Source organism: Triticum dicoccoides, chromosome 1B (assembly GCF_002162155.2).
Source record: "Triticum dicoccoides isolate Atlit2015 ecotype Zavitan chromosome 1B, WEW_v2.0, whole genome shotgun sequence".
NCBI lineage: Eukaryota > Viridiplantae > Streptophyta > Magnoliopsida > Poales > Poaceae > Triticum > Triticum dicoccoides.
The window spans coordinates 17,494,673-17,512,691 of NC_041381.1; the positions used below are offsets into that span (position 1 = coordinate 17,494,673).

The 18,019-nt window shown below is 43.1% G+C and overlaps 2 protein-coding genes and 1 non-coding gene across 5 annotated transcripts in view; all 3 read left to right on the plus strand.

The window, feature by feature from the left end:
• The first annotated feature begins 2,399 nt into the window (after nt 1-2,399).
• LOC119316317 lies at nt 2,400-10,263 on the plus strand. Of its 3 annotated transcripts, XM_037590627.1 has the most exons (16): nt 2,406-2,771; nt 2,853-3,072; nt 3,786-4,063; nt 4,599-4,775; nt 4,924-5,667; nt 5,749-5,843; nt 5,962-6,024; nt 6,118-6,206; nt 6,300-6,389; nt 6,515-7,171; nt 7,855-7,929; nt 8,661-8,731; nt 8,819-8,876; nt 9,034-9,051; nt 9,149-9,347; nt 9,459-10,263. In XM_037590627.1, the coding sequence occupies exons 1-16, from the start codon at nt 2,548-2,550 to the stop codon at nt 9,968-9,970; spliced, it is 3,570 nt and encodes a 1,189-aa protein (XP_037446524.1). In that variant the 5' UTR covers nt 2,406-2,547; the 3' UTR covers nt 9,971-10,263. The 3 variants fall into 3 exon arrangements, with proteins under 3 accessions (XP_037446535.1, XP_037446524.1, XP_037446528.1); XM_037590631.1 differs by lacking the exon at nt 9,034-9,051; XM_037590638.1 differs by lacking the exons at nt 9,149-9,347; nt 9,459-10,263 and having other exon boundaries at nt 2,400-2,771; nt 8,971-9,051.
• A 278-nt stretch (nt 10,264-10,541) lies between these two features.
• Nucleotides 10,542-10,621, plus strand: TRNAL-UAG. The gene has a single exon. It is a non-coding gene; the product is annotated as a tRNA-Leu (tRNA).
• Nucleotides 10,622-13,635: 3,014 nt separating this feature from the next.
• Nucleotides 13,636-18,019, plus strand: part of LOC119316331 — a 10,102-nt gene continuing 5,718 nt past the window's right edge. Inside the window, exons 1-4 of the mRNA XM_037590646.1 lie at nt 13,636-14,508; nt 14,612-14,716; nt 15,251-15,425; nt 16,340-16,467. Coding sequence (XP_037446543.1) covers nt 16,388-16,467 — 80 coding nt within the window. The 5' untranslated portion in view covers nt 13,636-14,508; nt 14,612-14,716; nt 15,251-15,425; nt 16,340-16,387. The remainder of the gene's footprint in view (nt 14,509-14,611; nt 14,717-15,250; nt 15,426-16,339; nt 16,468-18,019) is intronic.

The following is an 18,019-nucleotide window of genomic DNA, read 5'->3' on the forward strand; positions in this document are numbered from 1 at the left end:
TGCATGACCTGTCATTGTCACAGTAACTAGATGAAACCCACTAGCATGTGTAGGAGTTGATTGAGCCATATGTATGTGTTGTTCCTACCTTGCTATGCTTGCTATGCCTAGAGTCGTGTCAGGTCTGGTTCATCTGGGTGATGGGCTAGAGTGAAATGATTATGTCGGTAATGAGAGTGGTGTGGTGAACACGATTTGGTAAAGGTATCGATGAGAGGCCATGTAGGAGTACATGGTGGGTTGTTTCATTGAAGCCGACCTTAAGCACTGAGATCTGTATGTGTGATTTAAGATACAGCTACTACCATGCATTGGGCCCTGAAATATGACCCCGCTCGACTTCTTATTCACCCTAGCTCTCTGTCCAGGAGTTGCAAGTAGTTTCTGGTGTTTGTAGCCTACTGGAGGCCGTGGACAGCGCTGACCGTAGGGGTGGGCTGTGATGCGGTAGGTACGTGGCACGGTGTACCGAATACCCGTTAGGTATCTCGGGAACCCTGTTCACATCGTTCGGGGCTGTATGGGAAACCTCGGCCGGACTCCCTGCGGATGGAACCTGGATAGGCGATAAACCTGGACTAGAGGCTTAAGTGTTTAGGTAGGTCGTGGTCTACACCCACGTCGGCTTTCGCTTGAAGTCTGCCGAGCACATGTCGTGTGCAGACGCTAAGTGGTGGAAACATGTATGAAGAAGTACACCCCTGCAGGGTTATCATGATCTATTCGAATAGCCGCGTCCGCGGTAAAGGACTACTTGGTTGCCTATACAGTTCATAGACAAGTAAATGGAAACTACTAAAAGCCTCAAGATAAGTGTGAGTGCCGAGGATGGCTCTTCCGTAGGAAGACGGGGGCGGATCCTCGGTAGTGTATTGAAGTGGTGAGTAGTGGACTCGTGTGCGCAAAACCATTTCAAGTTGGAGTCTCGTAGGTTAGCCTAGCCAAGAGTCAAAGCTGGCTTGCTGCAATAACTCCACCAACCCTTCTTGATAATATGCATGTATGTAGGATCTGATGTAAGTCTTGCTGGGTACCTTTGTACTCATGTTGCTATAATCTACATTTTTACAGAAGACGCTGCAACCCCTTCTGATGGGTTCTATGTAGACGTTGACATCAACGAGTAGGCTAAAGGCCCAGGTGGTGACCCTGAGCTTGTGATGGACCACGTAGTATAGCTAGGCTTTCCAAGCCTCTTTTATTTTACTAGTTGTCTGTACTCAGACAAGTTACTTCCGCTGCTGGTTTGTATGACTGTATGACTTGAATGTTGGGTCGTGAGACCCGTACCTTGTGTATGTTATGTATGGCTCCCTGAGCCTTAAATAAAGTACTTGTGTCATAGAGTCATGTTGTGATGCTTCGTTGTATTTGCACATATCGAGCATATTGTGTGTATGATTGAAATGCTTGGTATGTGTGGGATCTGACTATCTAGTTGTTTATCTTTAGTAGCCTCTCTTACCGGGAAATGTCTCCTAGTGTTACCGCTGAGCCATGGTAGCTTGCTACTGCTCTGGAACACTTAGGCTAGCCGGCATGTGTCCTTCCTCGTTCCGGTGTCTGTCCCTTCGGGGAAATGTCACGCATTGAGTACCGGAGTCCTGTTAGCCCGCTACAGCCCGGTTTACCGGAGTCCTGCTAGCCCAGTGCTACAGCCCGGACCCACTTGCTGTTGACCGACACGTTCGAGGCTGGGTCATGAATGCCTGTCCCTGTAAGTCTGTGCCACTTTGGGTTTACGACTAGTCATGTCAGCCCGGACTCCTTATCATATGGATGCTAGCGACACTATCATATACGTGAGCCAAAAGGCGCAAACGGTCCCGGGAAAAGGTAAGGCGACACCCGTGGGAATACCGTGCGTGAGGCTGCAAAGTGATATGAGGTGCTACAGGCTAGATCGATGTGACATCGAGTCGGGGTCCTGACAGCTTCCTAGCCGCCCTTTGTGGATACAACTTTATTGTGCTAGCAATGGCATGAAACTCCAACGCCATCAATTTCGGCGCGCCACAGATTGTGCGGGATGGCGGATTCCTTCATGTAACGCCAAAGTTTGATTAATGCAGAGCCACAACTCATTCACCCAAAAAAAATCGAAATATAAATTTTCATGATTTTTTTGGCGAATGAATAAATTTCATGGGATTTATTTAACAAGAGCGTTCATCTAAATTCGGCACCTTTTTGGAGGGACCTTTGGTGCCCTAAATTACCACAAATGGAAAAAAAACTAGAGTGGCACGTGCTCTATTGCCGTTGACCCATCCTAGGGAAAGAGGTTGACTCCAATCCCACCCTCCCCCTCCATCCCTATCCATCATCAAATCCATCCCTTTCAGCACAAAGCCTGCGCCTTTCTCCCCATCGCCGCCGGCCCCTCCCCTCTCCCCCGCCGCGGCCGGCCCTCCACCACGCGCCGGCGCAATTCCGCCGCGCCCCCAACAGCCCCCGTCGCCGCGCGCGTCCGCCTCGGCCGGCAGCGTTCGCCGTGGTATCATAGCCTGTCCATCCGCCCAGCCCTAACCCGCCGGCCCGCCCCCCATGGCCGGCGCGTCCCGCGAGGGCGGCGAGGAGGCGGGGGCTCCTCCTCCTCTCCCTCCTGCCACTGGTCTCGCCAAGTACATCTCGCTGGGCACGGCCCCCCCGGCGGGGGAGCCCAGGCACGCGCGCCACGCCGAGCTGCGGCGGGCGCTCCAGGCGGGCGACCCGGCGGAGGAGCTCCGGCGGGTCCGCGACAGCGTCGCCGAGTCCTCCGGCAAGGCCAGGTACGTGCCCCCATCCTAAACCCACCGGTGCTTGTTCCCTGTGCCTCGTTGCTAGTTGGCTGATCGGTCTGCCTCTGCCAGGGACAAGGTGCGGTCGCTGGAGGACGCGATCCAGAAGATGGAAAAGTACAAGAACGTCGTCACGCGCAGGCGGCAGAGGAGCGATGCCGGCGCCGTCAAGCCGGCGCCGCCACCCGCTGCCCCTGTCGGCGCGGCGTCCAGACCCGGTGCTCAGGGATACAACAACACCTCCCTGGGGGCAATTAGCAAGCGCATGCGCTCCTCGATGTCGGACGGACGGGTTCGTGCCGCATTTTATCACACTATCAAGTGACATTGTTCCATTATATGGATGCTTTCAAATACTCAGTTGTCAATTCACCAATTTTTAGTCTTATCGGTTTCAGGCTTATAGTTTGTAGCTTTAACAAATGTTGCAATTTGGAGTACCTGCCTTGTTTTTGGCTAATTACTTTCTGGAACCAATAAGATTTCATACAGTTTTCTGACTGTAAAGTTATGCCATGGGTGGTTTGAAAACCAGTATAAGATTTCATACAATTTTCTGGCCTTCTGTAAAGCAGGACAAGGGTGGGAAGATGGTGATTTAGGTTTAATGTCCATAGAAACAACCGATGTTCCTTCTCTGTTCTCTGACCATTTAGTCTATGTTGCTAGTGTGGTCATTTCATAATCCAAATGCAGTCCTCAATTTTGAACCTATCCTAAAACTTGCTCATTTTTATGGATTGGCCTCTGTCTCTGATTCGTACTTCCCTGCTGTAACTTGTTCCTCGGGGATTTAAAAAATAATATAAAAACTGTAACTCTGGGTGAGCTTGTTTGAGTGACCTATCTCTAAAACCTGAAGTTTTAAAAGTTTTTTATGTCTGCTATTCTTTCCACAGTTTCTGTAACAGATCACACTCATGATGTTTTCATACTCCATAAAATTTCTCGTGTTACCATTTTCTGCGATTCCAACTTATTTCAATGTGTTTCTGCATATTTCAGTTGGAAGGACGTGGTAGTGTTCCAACAAGGCAAGGTCCTCTAGCTAATAGTGCTAAAACTTCACCACTGGAGAAGGAAAAGACTTGTGCAAGAACATCTGTTGCAGTATCGGAGTTGTCTGAGGACAAATCACAGGACTCACCTAAAGTAAAGCGCAAGCGCTCTCTGGGAACAATGCTCAGTAGAAGCAATGATGCTGATCGAGATGTTAAACCTGTGGGTCAAAGCAGGCCAGCCAACGAAGCACGCCCGCGGTCTAGTGATGGTCTTGCGTTCAGGTAAACTTTGTTTGGTGTGCTTACCTGTTGCTTCAAGTTTTCGTTCTTTTTTTTAATGAAATAGAGAGCGAACATGGTAGATGTGACATCTAGGTTGGTGAGTACTATGCTGAACTAAAGTTTGTAATGTGAAAATAACTCAAGCATAGTACCATGGTAGATGTGACATCTAGGTTGGTGAAACATCATACAGACAAAGTTCATAATCGAAATAGAGAGCGAGGCCTGACATGCAGTGCATTGAAAAAAGACAAGCATCACTAGAAAGATGAATGTCATTACTATGTATTGCCATCAGGCGTAACCCCGAGATTGGTGCTTGGGGTTTCTTCAGCTCTTTGTTGGCTAAACTGCTGTTTATTTATTTGATCCACATAGGTTTTTCGTTAGGTTGCAATCATATTTGTGCTGCTTACCTACTCTACTTAAATCCTCTACCAGCACTATTTGGCTATATGTGGACATCTGTTCTGCTAATTATGTCATCATTTCCTCACCAGGTTAGAACTCACCGTTTTTCATTCTTTTATTGCAGACATGGAGCTTCTGCCGGAGCAGTAGCAGGTAGCAAGATGGATAGCAGTTTTCAGCAGAATAACATTGGGTCGCGTATTCTATCCAAGATTGATGTTGATTATGCCAGTCTGCCAAATGAAAGAAGAATCCGGCATGCTGGACCTGGAAAGGAGCGTGCTATGATAAAAGGAAACAAGTAAGCATAGTCCTTTACTTTATTCTCATGCATAAGTAACTCTCATCTTGACAAATCACACTTTGTTTTTTTGCATATACTTAAATAAGTACTGCAACATTATCATTCTTAATTCTTCTGATGATCTGCTGCATTTCTGTATATGCAGGGTACATACTTCTGATACAAACTTAAGTCCCTCGCCCAAGACTAAAGCATGCAGGTCACCAAGAACAAGTTCACTTGTCATGCCCCCCTTCCAACGTTCAGCTGGAGTAAGCGATGAATGCGAAGAAGCACCTTGTTCAAATAAAGCCTCACCTTTGAGAAGCATGACAAACCGCAAACGTTCAGGTGGTTCGATACCTTCAAATGCGTCCACACCTCCGATTGCTTGGGTTGGTCAGCGCCCACAGAAAATTTCGCGGACAAGGAGAGCGAATGTAGTGTCTCCAGTCTCAAATTTAGATGAAGCCTTATCTGATGGATCTCCACTTGATACTGCTGCTAGGTCATCTACTGAGTTATGCGGTGTTTTGCTTCCAAAAAATGTAACTGGCAGTAATTCACAAAAGGTAGCCAAGATTGATAACATGTCATCTCCTGTTGGGTTGTTTGAAAGTGGGCGGCTCGCTGCTACCGAAAGCAAAGCTAAGGAGAAAGTTAAGAATAGTGGTGAGATGGAGAATGAGGAGGCAACTGCTGTTCACAATGCAACAGGATCAATTGTTTCATCAAATAGGGCACCTTCCAAAGAAAAGCCTGAACATGGAGCTGTTCTTCAGCATGGGAGGAGCGGAAGAGGTTCTATGGACTTAAAAGGGTGCTCTTCAATATCAGAAGAAAATTTGGATGCTACAGGAACAAGAAAACCACTAAAATGTGGAAGAGCTGGAGAAGAAAATAATGAAAGGTACCTAATGCTTCCTCAGTAACAATGTGAATTTTAGTTTCTTTATATGAAACTGATTTGGGCTTCTAAACGCTGGTGCAGTAAAGTGGGGCACTCCATGATGGCTAAACCTTCTGACTGCAAAACTTCACCCAGTCACGAACAGATTCTGAATTGCAAGCCTACAGTTATACCAGGTTTGTAGAAAGACACTTCACCTTTATGCTTCAACTATTATGGTTCAATTTTGGATACTTTCCGTCTCCTCTGCCCTAATTTAGCCTATCGATTTTAATAACTAACTGATCATTGCAGTTGAACCAGACGGTGACCTAGAGGAGCTTTTAGCTGCTGCAAATGCTGCTCGCAGTGCTATCAGTGCGTTTATTCTCTTGTCTGATTTTGCCGGTTGAGCTATGTCACATCTCTTTGGGCTGATGCGCTATAACTTTCTGTTTTTTTTTTCTGCAGTTGGTGCATATTCTGGACCTTTTTGGAAGGAGATGGAGCCAATGCTAACTTTCATAAGCTCTGAAAATCTGGCTTTCTTAGAGCACCAGGTTGGTGCCCATTATAATTTAAATATGTCATGCTCGACTATACTTGCTTCCTTGCTGGGTTTGGACGAATTCTCACTTGAAATTCGTTGTCAGATTGACCTTGTGGAAGAGCTTGAGATGAACATGTCCTATGGTGGACATAATGTCATAGCATCCACCGACTACATCAAACCACAAACAATGGTATGTTACACTTCTTTGCGTGAGTCATCCCATCTAAGAAAACTTTGTCCTCTCATGAAGTTCATCTCACTTTTTAGAGCTCGTATCTTTGCTTCCGTGCTTGACGTGTTCCATAACATCTACAGGAGGAGATTTCTTCTCAGGTGCTGGCTGCATCTGATTCATCTCTCTCATCTGAGCTAAGCAAAACCAGTGGAGTTAGAACAAAAGGACCTGTCAGAACTTGTATCCCTTTCGAGGAAAACCACATCAATGGGACACAAAATGTAGAACCCAATGAGTGGTTTCATGAGATGGCCCCGATGGCACACAGACTCCTTTCAGCTTTAATCATGGAAGATAATTTTTCTGGCCCCAGTGACGTGCAAAGAGATATGTTTGCAGCTAGCCATATTTCCTGCACTGCCGACAGATACCTAACTAATGAACTTCAAGTCAGTGACCTAACATATAATTCTGGGTTGAGTGTGGATTTTACACATTCAAGCAATTCTTCTGTGGTAAACCAGAGCCTGTGCGATGGATACACAGCTTCGAGCAATTTCATGAGCTCCAGTAGTCAAATTTCGATCCATTGCGAGAGTTTATCAGATGGATTCAGTGGTGCTGTACACCCAGAATATGGCCCTTTGCATGACTTAATACCACAGATTTCACAGCAGTGTGGAAATTCCAGGAAAAATATCTCTATACCTCCACATGAATATCAGTACAGGCAGATGTCTATGGATGATAAGATTCTGATTGAGCTGGAAAGTATTGGCATTTGTCTGGAGACAGTGGTATGATTCCATAAAGCCTGAATCTCTTTACATCCTGAGCATTTGGAAACTTAAATACCCCTGTATGTAGTTCTTTATAAGTTTATATGCCTAGAAATCAGGTAACATGAAACATCACAAATTGGCAAAATGTTAGCAGTCTCATGTGTTTGTTGGGATGCTAGTTGACAGGGACTTATCTTCCTTGGATGTTATCTGTGGCACACAGGGTTTCTATACCTTTTGTAAACGTAAAACTATTAATGTTGGGCATTTGAACCTTGTACATGGAAGGGTTAAAAATTGAGGAGCTCTGTTGTATGGTTTGATGCTCGTCATAGTTTAAGATAATTTATCAAGTAGCCACAAACACAGATGATTTCGAAGAGTAGTTGAGATCCTTGCAGGAAATGCCTTAATATCGTTATCCTAGTATGCATTTGCTATATATTATCGGTTGTTTTACTCTGGCAGCCAACATGGTTAGAAGCATAATATGCCTAGGCATGCACTTAGTTCACATTTATTTTACTTCTGATATTTGATGTCATTTTCTGCATATTTCAATTTTTGTGTAGTCCTGTCATCCTGTGTAATGGCTGGTTAATTTCATGCAATAACCCGATCAAAATTTACTTTAGTGAACTTTTCCTTTTTTACATTTGATTTTTTTTTCTTGCCTCATTTTTGCATTATGATTTCAGCCAAATCTAGATGATGAAGGGGATGAAGACATCAATAAGATGATTTCAGAACTAAGGAGAAGGCTACATGATCAGGTTTGCAACCACTCATAGTAACATGCTTTCGATGCGCTTTAAGTAAAATGTCATCATTTTCATTAAACATTGATGCAATGTGTTACTGTGATTGCGTCAGATTAGTGTAAGCTAGTACAACTTTGTTCATGTTTTTAGAGCTTGGGTTTTGAAGTATTGGTTATTTGAGAACAAAAAAAATGGACACTTGAATTTGAGCATATAAGGCCTTTTTCACCTTGCATTAACATATGGTAATGTAAACTATGCTTGAATGATGTCTATTAGCATCATCAGGTACGATTAACAGATAACTACTAGTTATTTTCCATGGAAGAACTGCATCTTGGTACCCTTCATGATGGTTCGGACTTCGGAGCCATAATATCACGTAGACATCTTAATCTTGCCATCCCAACTTGTGATTATGCCAATTTGAACGCTGGGGGTCCAAATCTAGTCATAGCACAAAATGAAGGTGGTTTGTCCATATCACTAGAAAATGGAAGCATATAAGTGCATATGGAATACCTCAAGGGGTCTCTATAAAAGTTTCAGTGGCTTTAAGTGGTTGATCTACACCATAAGATAAAAGATTCAACCTGATTAGATTGATAATTCATGTTATCCTATTTTAAGACTTCTCATTTGATGCATTTCCTTTGATGCCTTTTCTTATCTCTGAATCATATGTAGTTTTCTTCTCATTAGGGGTTTAACAGTTTATATAATGTATCGTTTTTATTTTGCAGTTGAAGGAAAAGAAATATGGATTGCATAAGTTAGACAAAGCAATTCAAGATACAAAAAGTATCGAGGAGAGGTATAAATGGATTTTTGTTTGTGGATTATATCTTAAATGGCACTGTTTAGGATTTCTTCAGTGGCTAACTTAAAAATCTCCTGACAGGAGCTTAGAGCAACATGCATTGAACAAACTGGTTGAAAGCGCGTACAGTAAACTTCAGGTACTTGAGGCGTCTCTTTACATGGTCGCATTTCTGATATCGATGCTAATACCTTATCACGAGAATGATCATCCTGCTCTTATATATACTATAGTTTTCCTTATAGAGGAATGCTGAGTAATCCTGGATACTGATTGTATGTCTTGATGATATGTAGGGTGTGGAGGCTGTGGAGGTTGTTCATTCTTCTTTTGTCAGCGCTTTAACAGTACAGACTATAGAGGAATGCTGAGTAATCCTGGATACTGATTGTATGTGTTGATGATATGTAGGGTACGCGAGCCGGTTCTCGTCAGAAGGCTGTTGTCAGTAGGACTGAGAAAGAACTAGCATTTTCGTCGGCCTTTGCGAGACGCACCCTTGCCCGATGCCAGAGATTCGAGGGAACGAAGAGGAGCTGCTTCAGAAAGCCTTCTCTTTGGAGCGTGCTATCTGCACCCTTCCCAATCAGCGACGCAAAGTCCACAGAAGGCAATACACGCGCAACCACTGTTTATGAGAGACAAAATCATATTGCTGTTTGTTACTGGCACTGGTGCTTCAGAAGTTAACATCGACTTTTCCTTGCGCATTAATTTCCAGGTGTTACAACAAGATCAAAAAAGGGCAAGAGGGAAAGGGACCGCAGCAGAGAAGCATCGGCAAAGGGCTCCGGTGGAAGATCAGGGCGCCGTTCGTCAGGCAGCGGGAGGAGCGGTGACCGCAGAAACAAGACAAAGTCAAAGCAGAAGCTGGTGCAGCTATCAGCCTCCGGCGACGTCCTCGGCAGAGCCACCGAGCCATCTCCAGCACCGGCAGCGCAGGAGCACCCTGAACCGCCGGTAGGCCCCTCAGGCGCAGCGACAGTCGCCCGGCAATTTAGAACCGCTCCCGGGAATGCCGCCCAGCGATCCGCCCATCCCGTGATGCCAGCAAGCCTGCCTGGACTAGACGACGACATGCTGGACGTCCCGGTGGGTCTCGGCGTGCAGGAAGGCGGTGATTTCAGCTCGTGGTTCCCTGATGGACTTGATGATTCGTTGCCGCAGGACTGCGACTTCTCGGGCGTCCTGGAGGTCCCAGACGACGACCTGACTCAGCTGGGGTTCATGTGAAAAAAAAGGAATAAAACCTGATTGTTTTATTTAAACTGTGCATATGTAGCTGCTAGTTGTTACCCATCATTGCAGATTGGTTCCTGTAGCTAGCAAGAATAAGATGGTGAGGGTGCCAATGGCATCTTAGTTTGCAATTTTGTTTCATTGCCATTGATTCCGCCTCTGTTTATCGGAGTGCGCATATGGGGGGCTGTTTGTTATAGACTTATAGTTATATATGAGACATTTTTGTCTTCTGGGACGCAAAATTGTTCCTGAGAAAATGGAAAATAAAGCCGAGGTTTATGGCACATGTTCGCTTCTGCTGGTGATATATATTTTTGTAAGTTTGATGTGAAATTTAGTTTTTCGTTGTTCGTCGCAAGATCCCCGCACCTGGTCTGATTCAAATGTATGTAATAAGTTCATAAAAGAAAAGATGTCTTTGTTTTTGGACAAAGAGGTTTAGTTCTCCCTCAGTTTGCAGCAAGGGTTTTTGAGGCCCTCAAGTATAAGATTTGCCTACTTCTGAAGCATAGGAGGGACTGACAGAGTACTATTCGGGTGTTTGTAGACTGTTGTCAGCAAAGACAGTTTGGCCGAGTGGTCTAAGGCGCCAGATTTAGGCTCTGGTCCGAAAGGGCGTGGGTTCAAACCCCACAGCTGTCAATACTCCTTTTTTTCTCTTAATAATTAATTTATTTTTTTCTCTTGGGTGCTATTTACCTTTTGCTCCTCCTGTTCAAAATATTTATACGGTTTTGCTTGCCATGCCATGGTATAAGTTATATAGGATTGTGGGTTCAAACCCCACAGCGGTCAATACTCCTTTTTTTTCTCTTAATAATTAATTTATTTTTTTCTCTTGGGTGCTATTTACCTTTTGCTCCTCCTGTTCAAAATATTTATACGGTTTTGCTTGCCATGCCATGGTATAAGTTATATCGGATTGCGAACAAAAACTCGCAAAATCGACTTTCGTGGACCAGTGCGCAGCGGCATACATAGAGAATAATAGTGAGAGGACATTCGGAAATAGTGCGTGTGTTTTCCAACGCTGTTTTTTTCTTCAGTTGGTTTTTCAACGCTAATCGAGGGAAGTTACTTGGTTGCTCTGTCTTTTTTTTCTTTTTCACTGCAAGGTGTGATTAATGTCTTTTATATTTACATTTAATTTTTTTAGAAAAGCAAATTCCGGAAGATTTTTTTAGGACAACTGAGGTGATGTGCCTGTTGAGTCTCTAATTTTTTTTATTTATTTTTTTAGAGAGAAATGCCAGTGGCGCTACATTTGTTTATTGGGAGAAAAATGCCAGTGGGGGAGCTACAGACCGAGAGAGATGTTGGCTGCTATATGCGTTTGGGCCCAGTCGACGGCCTCGCCCATCTACGCGACCTCCTGGTCACCGCCGTATTCCCCCGATCCCCAAATCGCTAGCCGGAATCCTCCTCCGCCATTTTTGCATGGGGTCGTCGCCTTCCACGGGGGCCGGTGGTGGCGCGGTGGGCTGAGGGGAGAGCACGGCATAGCGGCGTACCCCTCCCCTTCCCTCCCAATATACTCCTTCTGTCTCATAATGTGAGACGTTTTTTGTCACCAGTGTAGTGTTAAAAAACGTCTTACATTATGAGACAGAGGGAGTAGATTGCAAAGGGAAAAAGTTCACTGCTTGGGAATTGGGATTGTTTCTCCCCTGAAATCACCTTCTGTTTTCTTTCTCGTAGGAAGGCAACTATTTTGTCGATGTCAGAAGGGGCCTGATATAGATCGCGAGTAATATAGTGTTTACCATTTCCAGATTATATATTTGCAAGTGCCGATTTCTTTCTGGGTGTCTGCAAATGCCAATGAAATCGTCAATTTCTTGGCCTGATTAAAAGGGGAAAGAAGCCGCGTGTCTTATTCTTATACAAGATGAGTTCTCGAACCTGGGTCGGCTACAGCTTTTGGTTTTCCGAAAAAAGTAATTGTGTTTTCCAACGCTATTTTTTAGTTGGTTTGATTTGGCTGCTCAGTCTTTTTTTTTTCACTCTGAGGTACAATGTCTTTTGTATTTCTATTTATTTTTTTAGAAACAAAACTTTTTTTGGAAGATTTTGTTAGAACAACCGAGGTGCCATGACATTGGAGTTCTTTTTTGAGAAATTCCAGTGGAGCTTTTTTTTAGATCGAGATGTTGGCTGCTATCTGCATATGAGCCCAGTCGACGGCCCAGCCCATCTACGCATGCCTTCACCTTCCACAGATCCTATGGGCTTCCACACTTCCAGAGAATCTTATCAGATTGCGTTGCGATGGATTCATAGATGGTTGGTCGGCTGTGGTGCGGCTGGCAGACGGGAGGGACGGAGAGCACGGCGTACCCTTGATGCAGGTTGCAGGGGTGGGGGGATAACTGATACTGTTCATGCAACTTATTACTAAGTACCCCGTTCCCAAATATAAGTCTTTCTAGAGATTTCAACAAGTGACTAGGAGCAAAATGTGTGAATCTACACTCTTAAATATGTCTATATACATCCGTATGTTGTAGTATATTTGAAATCTCTAAAAAGACCTATATTTAGGAAAGGAGGAGGTATAAGTCTTTCTAGAGATTTCAACAAATGACTATATTTAGGAAAGGAGGAGGGGTTTTCATTCCAAGCAGCCCGGCATTTGTGAGCGTTCCACGTCTCTAGATTATGTTATAATTGCAAGCGTCCATATATTTCTGGATGCCTGCTAAATGCTAATGCCAATGAAATCGTCGATTTCTTTGCTCGGACTGTGCGCAACTTCTCTTACCGCACGCACGCACACAAACTGATCCAGAGGTGTGCAGATTTAGTATGCATAGGTATGTGATAGCATGAACAAATTCAATCTGGCACCCAGTTCAAATATCTATATGAACCTGAAGGCATGGACACCGTCAGATGTGTGAATTCATGCTGGCTGGGGGTTTCGGTTCACCAAAGCACCTTCACTAATGAGTAATGCAAGCGATTAAAAGACATTGCCATGATGACCAACTTATTATTCCGTCTTACAAGCTTGTGGCTGCGTGCCCTTCTTCTTTTGCTTTTGCTTTTGCTTTTGCTTTTCTTTGTCTGATGTGCTATGTGTATGTAAAAGATGGAGGACAAAATCAACATACAGTTCACAGATTTAATACTTCATTTCATCTCCTCATGAATTCCTCTTCCTTTTTCCCCCTGTTTTTACTTACAACATGCCAGTAAAGCGGAAACCACTCCAAGTTATGTTATTATCACCTCATGTATATGTTCTCGAACACCCCTAGCCACACACCCAAATATCTAAGGCCTATCTATTTGACATGCCAGATAGAAGTACGACGGTCCATCGCGAATACCTAATGGCAGGACTATGGTGGTCTACAACCATGAATCGCAGAGCTGAATTAATCTTGAAGGCTACACCTTAAACATTATGCAACTTCGACTTTACATAATACCCCCCTTTGGCCTTGTTGCACATGGCAGGTTATCCCCTTTATTCTTTGGACATTCATGATTTGTTTCCTTTAACTCTTTATCTGTCAGAGAACCGTAGTCTTTGCTTGCTGATGTAACCAAGCATCACACCCTTCCTTCGGCTGATGTTTAAGTTTTGTGTATATATAAGTGATGAGTCCAGGCATTGAGACGCCCGTCCCTCTTCTGTCCTATTCATTTTTTTCTCCTACCACCAAAACGATTGACACTGTTCTTCTAATTCCTTCGTCTTCTAATAGCTAGAAGCATAATTTCGATTTCAAATTTTGTTGGTGTTTTCACTCGCTTTTGTGGTTTCACATCCAGTCTAGGATTAATCAATACAAAAAATATATATTTGGTGTTTTCACTCGCTTTTGTGGTTTCACATCCAGTCTAGGATTGATATTCTTTCTAGTCATCAATACAAAAGTAAAACAAAAAATAGTTGGTGTTTCCCCCTTTCCATTCTTGTTCTCCCACGTGTAAAATATAGTCTTTGTTCCTAGTGATCAGCACAAAAAACCAAAAAAATATGTGCATGTTCTAGTCGTTCCCAGAGAAAAAGAATTCTATTTTTTGTTTCCCCGTTCATTGTTGTCCTTTCACATCGACAAAATACTCTTTGTTTCTAGTGATCAATACAAAAATGAATCGATTGCATGCTCCACTTTGCCATTGCTCTTCCACATCTACACTGAATCCCGTTTCCTAGTGATAAACATTGAAAAAAAATATCATTTGTGTTTCCCTTTATGGTTGTTTTTTCAGATCTGCAACTACTCCTTTTATCTAACTCTAGCTTTTGATTGATAAAAAAATAGGAAAAAAATTCATTGGCTTTCCATCATTGCTATTGTGTTATTCTCTTATCCAGACTTTGTTCTCTTTCTGCGGATAAATACCAAAAAAAAAAAATCTTTGGTTTCACCCCACTGTTGTTTTTCCACATTTATCATTGCTAGCTTTTCTAGTTACCAGCTCCACTAGAAACACCAAAAGATTCCTGGCTTGTCCCAGTACTGAGATATTTCCAGTGAATATGGTTGAGGTCATTTCTTGACATCCGTATTACGGTGCCTAATTCAACCACCAGCTACTTTATATATTCTCCTTTGTGATTTTTTACTCACTTCTGGGCTATATAACAAGCAGGGTCAATTTGCTTGTGTTTCTCAGGACCATACAAGGAAGCTAGTCTGCAGCTTTTAAGCAGAAACATGAACACTTAATGTTTATACTATACAAAGTTATCCCCAGTTCAGGTTTCTTAGCCGCTGAGAGGTAAAACATACATTGATGGTTAATGAATCAGTATTATGTCTACAAAGCTCACCCAGTACGGTTTACTCTATTAAAAGTTGGTACATGGTTATGCTTACAATGTTTATGTCATATCTATATATATAGTCCATTCATTCGTGATGTAAGATGTTGAAAATAATCTTGACGTGCGTGGGGCCAAGTTGTCGCGTGGAGCCGGCAACTGAAGCAGCGCGAGCCGTGCCCTTGTGGCCGGATCTTGCGGCTGCCATGGTCGTGGGCTGTTTGTTAGCTGCATGTGTGTGTGCTAGCTGACTTTATGCGTTTGTGGACTTACTTAGTGCATCCGTGGGTTAGCTGGTTAGCGTGTGAGTGCATGTGTACATGGAGGTAGTAGGCGAGTCTGGCGCCTGATTTAATCAGCTGTAGCCTCTATGTTCACTGCTGTGCCTGTGCGTGTAGGTGGCTGTGAGGGCGGCTAGGAGTCAGAAACGGTAGTCGCGTGTGTAGCATGAGTATAACACCTAAAAATGTCAACTGCTTATGTTTTCTCAGGACCGTGGAAGGAAATTAGGTGCAGCTGTCAAGCCAAGTCAAAGAGAATTAATATTTGTTTGCCAGCCTTCAGTTTAAGTGTTACTGAATATTGTTTCTTGGTGATCTAAGATCCTGCATGTGACAAGTTATTCCCGGTTCAAAGCTTTTCAGAAGGCCAGCCCAGAGCTGAGAGGTAAATCTATGGTATTTTATCTTTACTGAATTCAATCGTACAGCAATCTCTATATCTTCACTAATTCTTGACATAAATTTAGGAGTCTGTTTACCCAAAAAAAAACACACACCCGGTACTAGGAAAATTACTAAGTGTAACTACAGAATAATTAAAAATATATATAATATGTAATCAATATATCTTGCCATTTATTCTAGAGCAAAGAGTTCATACCTGCTCTTATCTCAGACTGTTTGTGCCCGATCTACATGTTCTGTAGACAAAAGTGAATAGGCCCATGTCAAAGGCTGGCATTTTTTATGTAGGTATCCCCTAAAAATGATATTCGAAGAAATTTAGAGGACAAGCAAGAGATATGGACATTTGAAAAATAATTTAACAGAAAAAATCGACATTACCGACGGACATTCGTGCCAAATAGAACTGTTTCCTATCCTCCTCTCGCTCCAAGTAAAAGACTCCTCACCCTGAAAAATCAAAAGCTGCTCCACTTGTATCTCCCCTTGACCATATTACCACCGCAGCTTTAAAATGTTCCTTCCTTGAACTTCTGATCGAGAAACACCCATGGAGGGTATCCTTCAGCTCCTTCTTCCGCCACCATAAATGGCAGCCACCACCTTCCTAGTACAACGTACTGCACACTGTTTTGGTCCTTACTTTTCTTAGTATGTCATACACAGAACTGTACTTTCTTATCTTGCCAACGTTCCTTGTACAGCAAGTGTCAGATTTCTAGTAGTAGGAGTACTATCCAGTTTAGCTTGTTCAGTGATGGTTGCTTTATATATAAGGCGGGGGAAACCCTTTTTGTCAGCATGCACGCTATATAGAATTTTTGTTTTGCTGATTATGCTAGCGATAATGTGATTCCATATGAATAACCGATTCACGTCATCTTTTTCTTGCAGGTCAATTTGTGCAAACTAGCAAGTTTGTTACACTACTGAACATAAGTCATGGCATCATCTTCATGGGAAAAATGGCCTGATCATGTGCGGGATAAATGGCGTGATGATCTGAGAGATATAGATTTTTGGTATGATTTCTAACTTCCTAATTTACATTCTTTACTTTTACAGCGTGCTTTTTATTAGTTTATCCATGTCTTTTTATTGTTAGAACTACCATAAAGTGGTAATTTTACTTAATTATCATAAAAAAATTAAAAAAATACTTAATTATCATAACACATTTATTTAAAGTAAATCTATATCTACCCGCAAAAAAAAAGTAAATCTATATCTGACATGATACCCTATCCCCAAACACATATAGTCCTCTAGCATAGAAGTAGAGGCTGAAATCCTATCTTGAGGTTGCTTGGCCCCTGCCGTCAATAGAATTAGATGTTACCTGCAACAAAAGTTGATAGAAATAGATATGAACTAACATGCCGTTGTACAAATTAAGCTGAATAAGTTTGCATTTGATTATGCGGTGTATTTTGTAAAGTATTTTTTTTCCTTTTTTGACATAATAGTTTACTGAAGTTATGTTTTCTTACTGCAACAAAACAGTTCATCCACTATAGAGCATCCTGTCTGGTTCGTCCACTGTAGTCGTCGAGTTGTACTCCAACTCGCTGGTTTCCCACATTGTAACCACGGTTCTATTATGTCTCAAGAGATAATCCAATTCAAGCGGAAGTAGGGCTATTACCCTAGCCTAGGGTGGCCGAACCTAGGTAAAATCATGTTTAGTGATCCATGGTAACCCGAGCATAACCATACGACCAAACATATCGCATACAAATACCGTACCGTTTATGGGCATGGACATAATTATCCTCGACAGCTTTCGCTAATAGTGGGGACCTCGCACCGACAGAATAGATCTACATCATCGACTTTGATTCATTCAGGCGAGATGGAGTACACAGGCTACATCGGTCAAGGGTTTTACGCACCCGCGTCATCTTACGCCGATTAAGCTAGCTGGGTGCATGCAAATTACTTCCAGCCAGACTTTAGATCGAATGCAAATGCCATGGGTTCTGTGCAGCCCCTTGGACTGGAGGGTTACTTTCGCTACCAGTTGGAGAATAAACTTACTGGTTCCTACACAGACCATTGCGGGGTGAACTCGCCCCATGACTTTGGGTGAAAGTGTGGCATGCCACAACTATGGCAATGCAACAAACAGTAGCCATTTTATTGAAAAGGGGTGCTTTATTACTTAAAAAATTTAAACATTACAACCGGCTTCTACATAGCTCAGATGCACACAGCCAAACAAAGTCCACTCACAGAAACGAAAAATAAAAAGGCGAAATACAAAAAAAACACGTAGAGTCTGTATAACACCTAAAGAGGAGGGTGTCAATCCTAAGATCATGCTACCATCCATGTCGGGTAAAACTATCACTCACCATAGTCTCCAACCGTGTACACACCAACGTAAATAGGTCTTGATTCTCCACGCGTTTTAGAGAAGACCATAAACAAACAGTAGCCATAAGCAGCGGCCGTGGCAGAGTTTGGCAATGTATATGGCTGTGAACCAAACATGCCTCAAGTGTATGCGTTTTTTTTTATGTTGGCCTGGCCAGTGGCCATTGCTTTCTGCATCACGTACGCTTCTATCCAAGT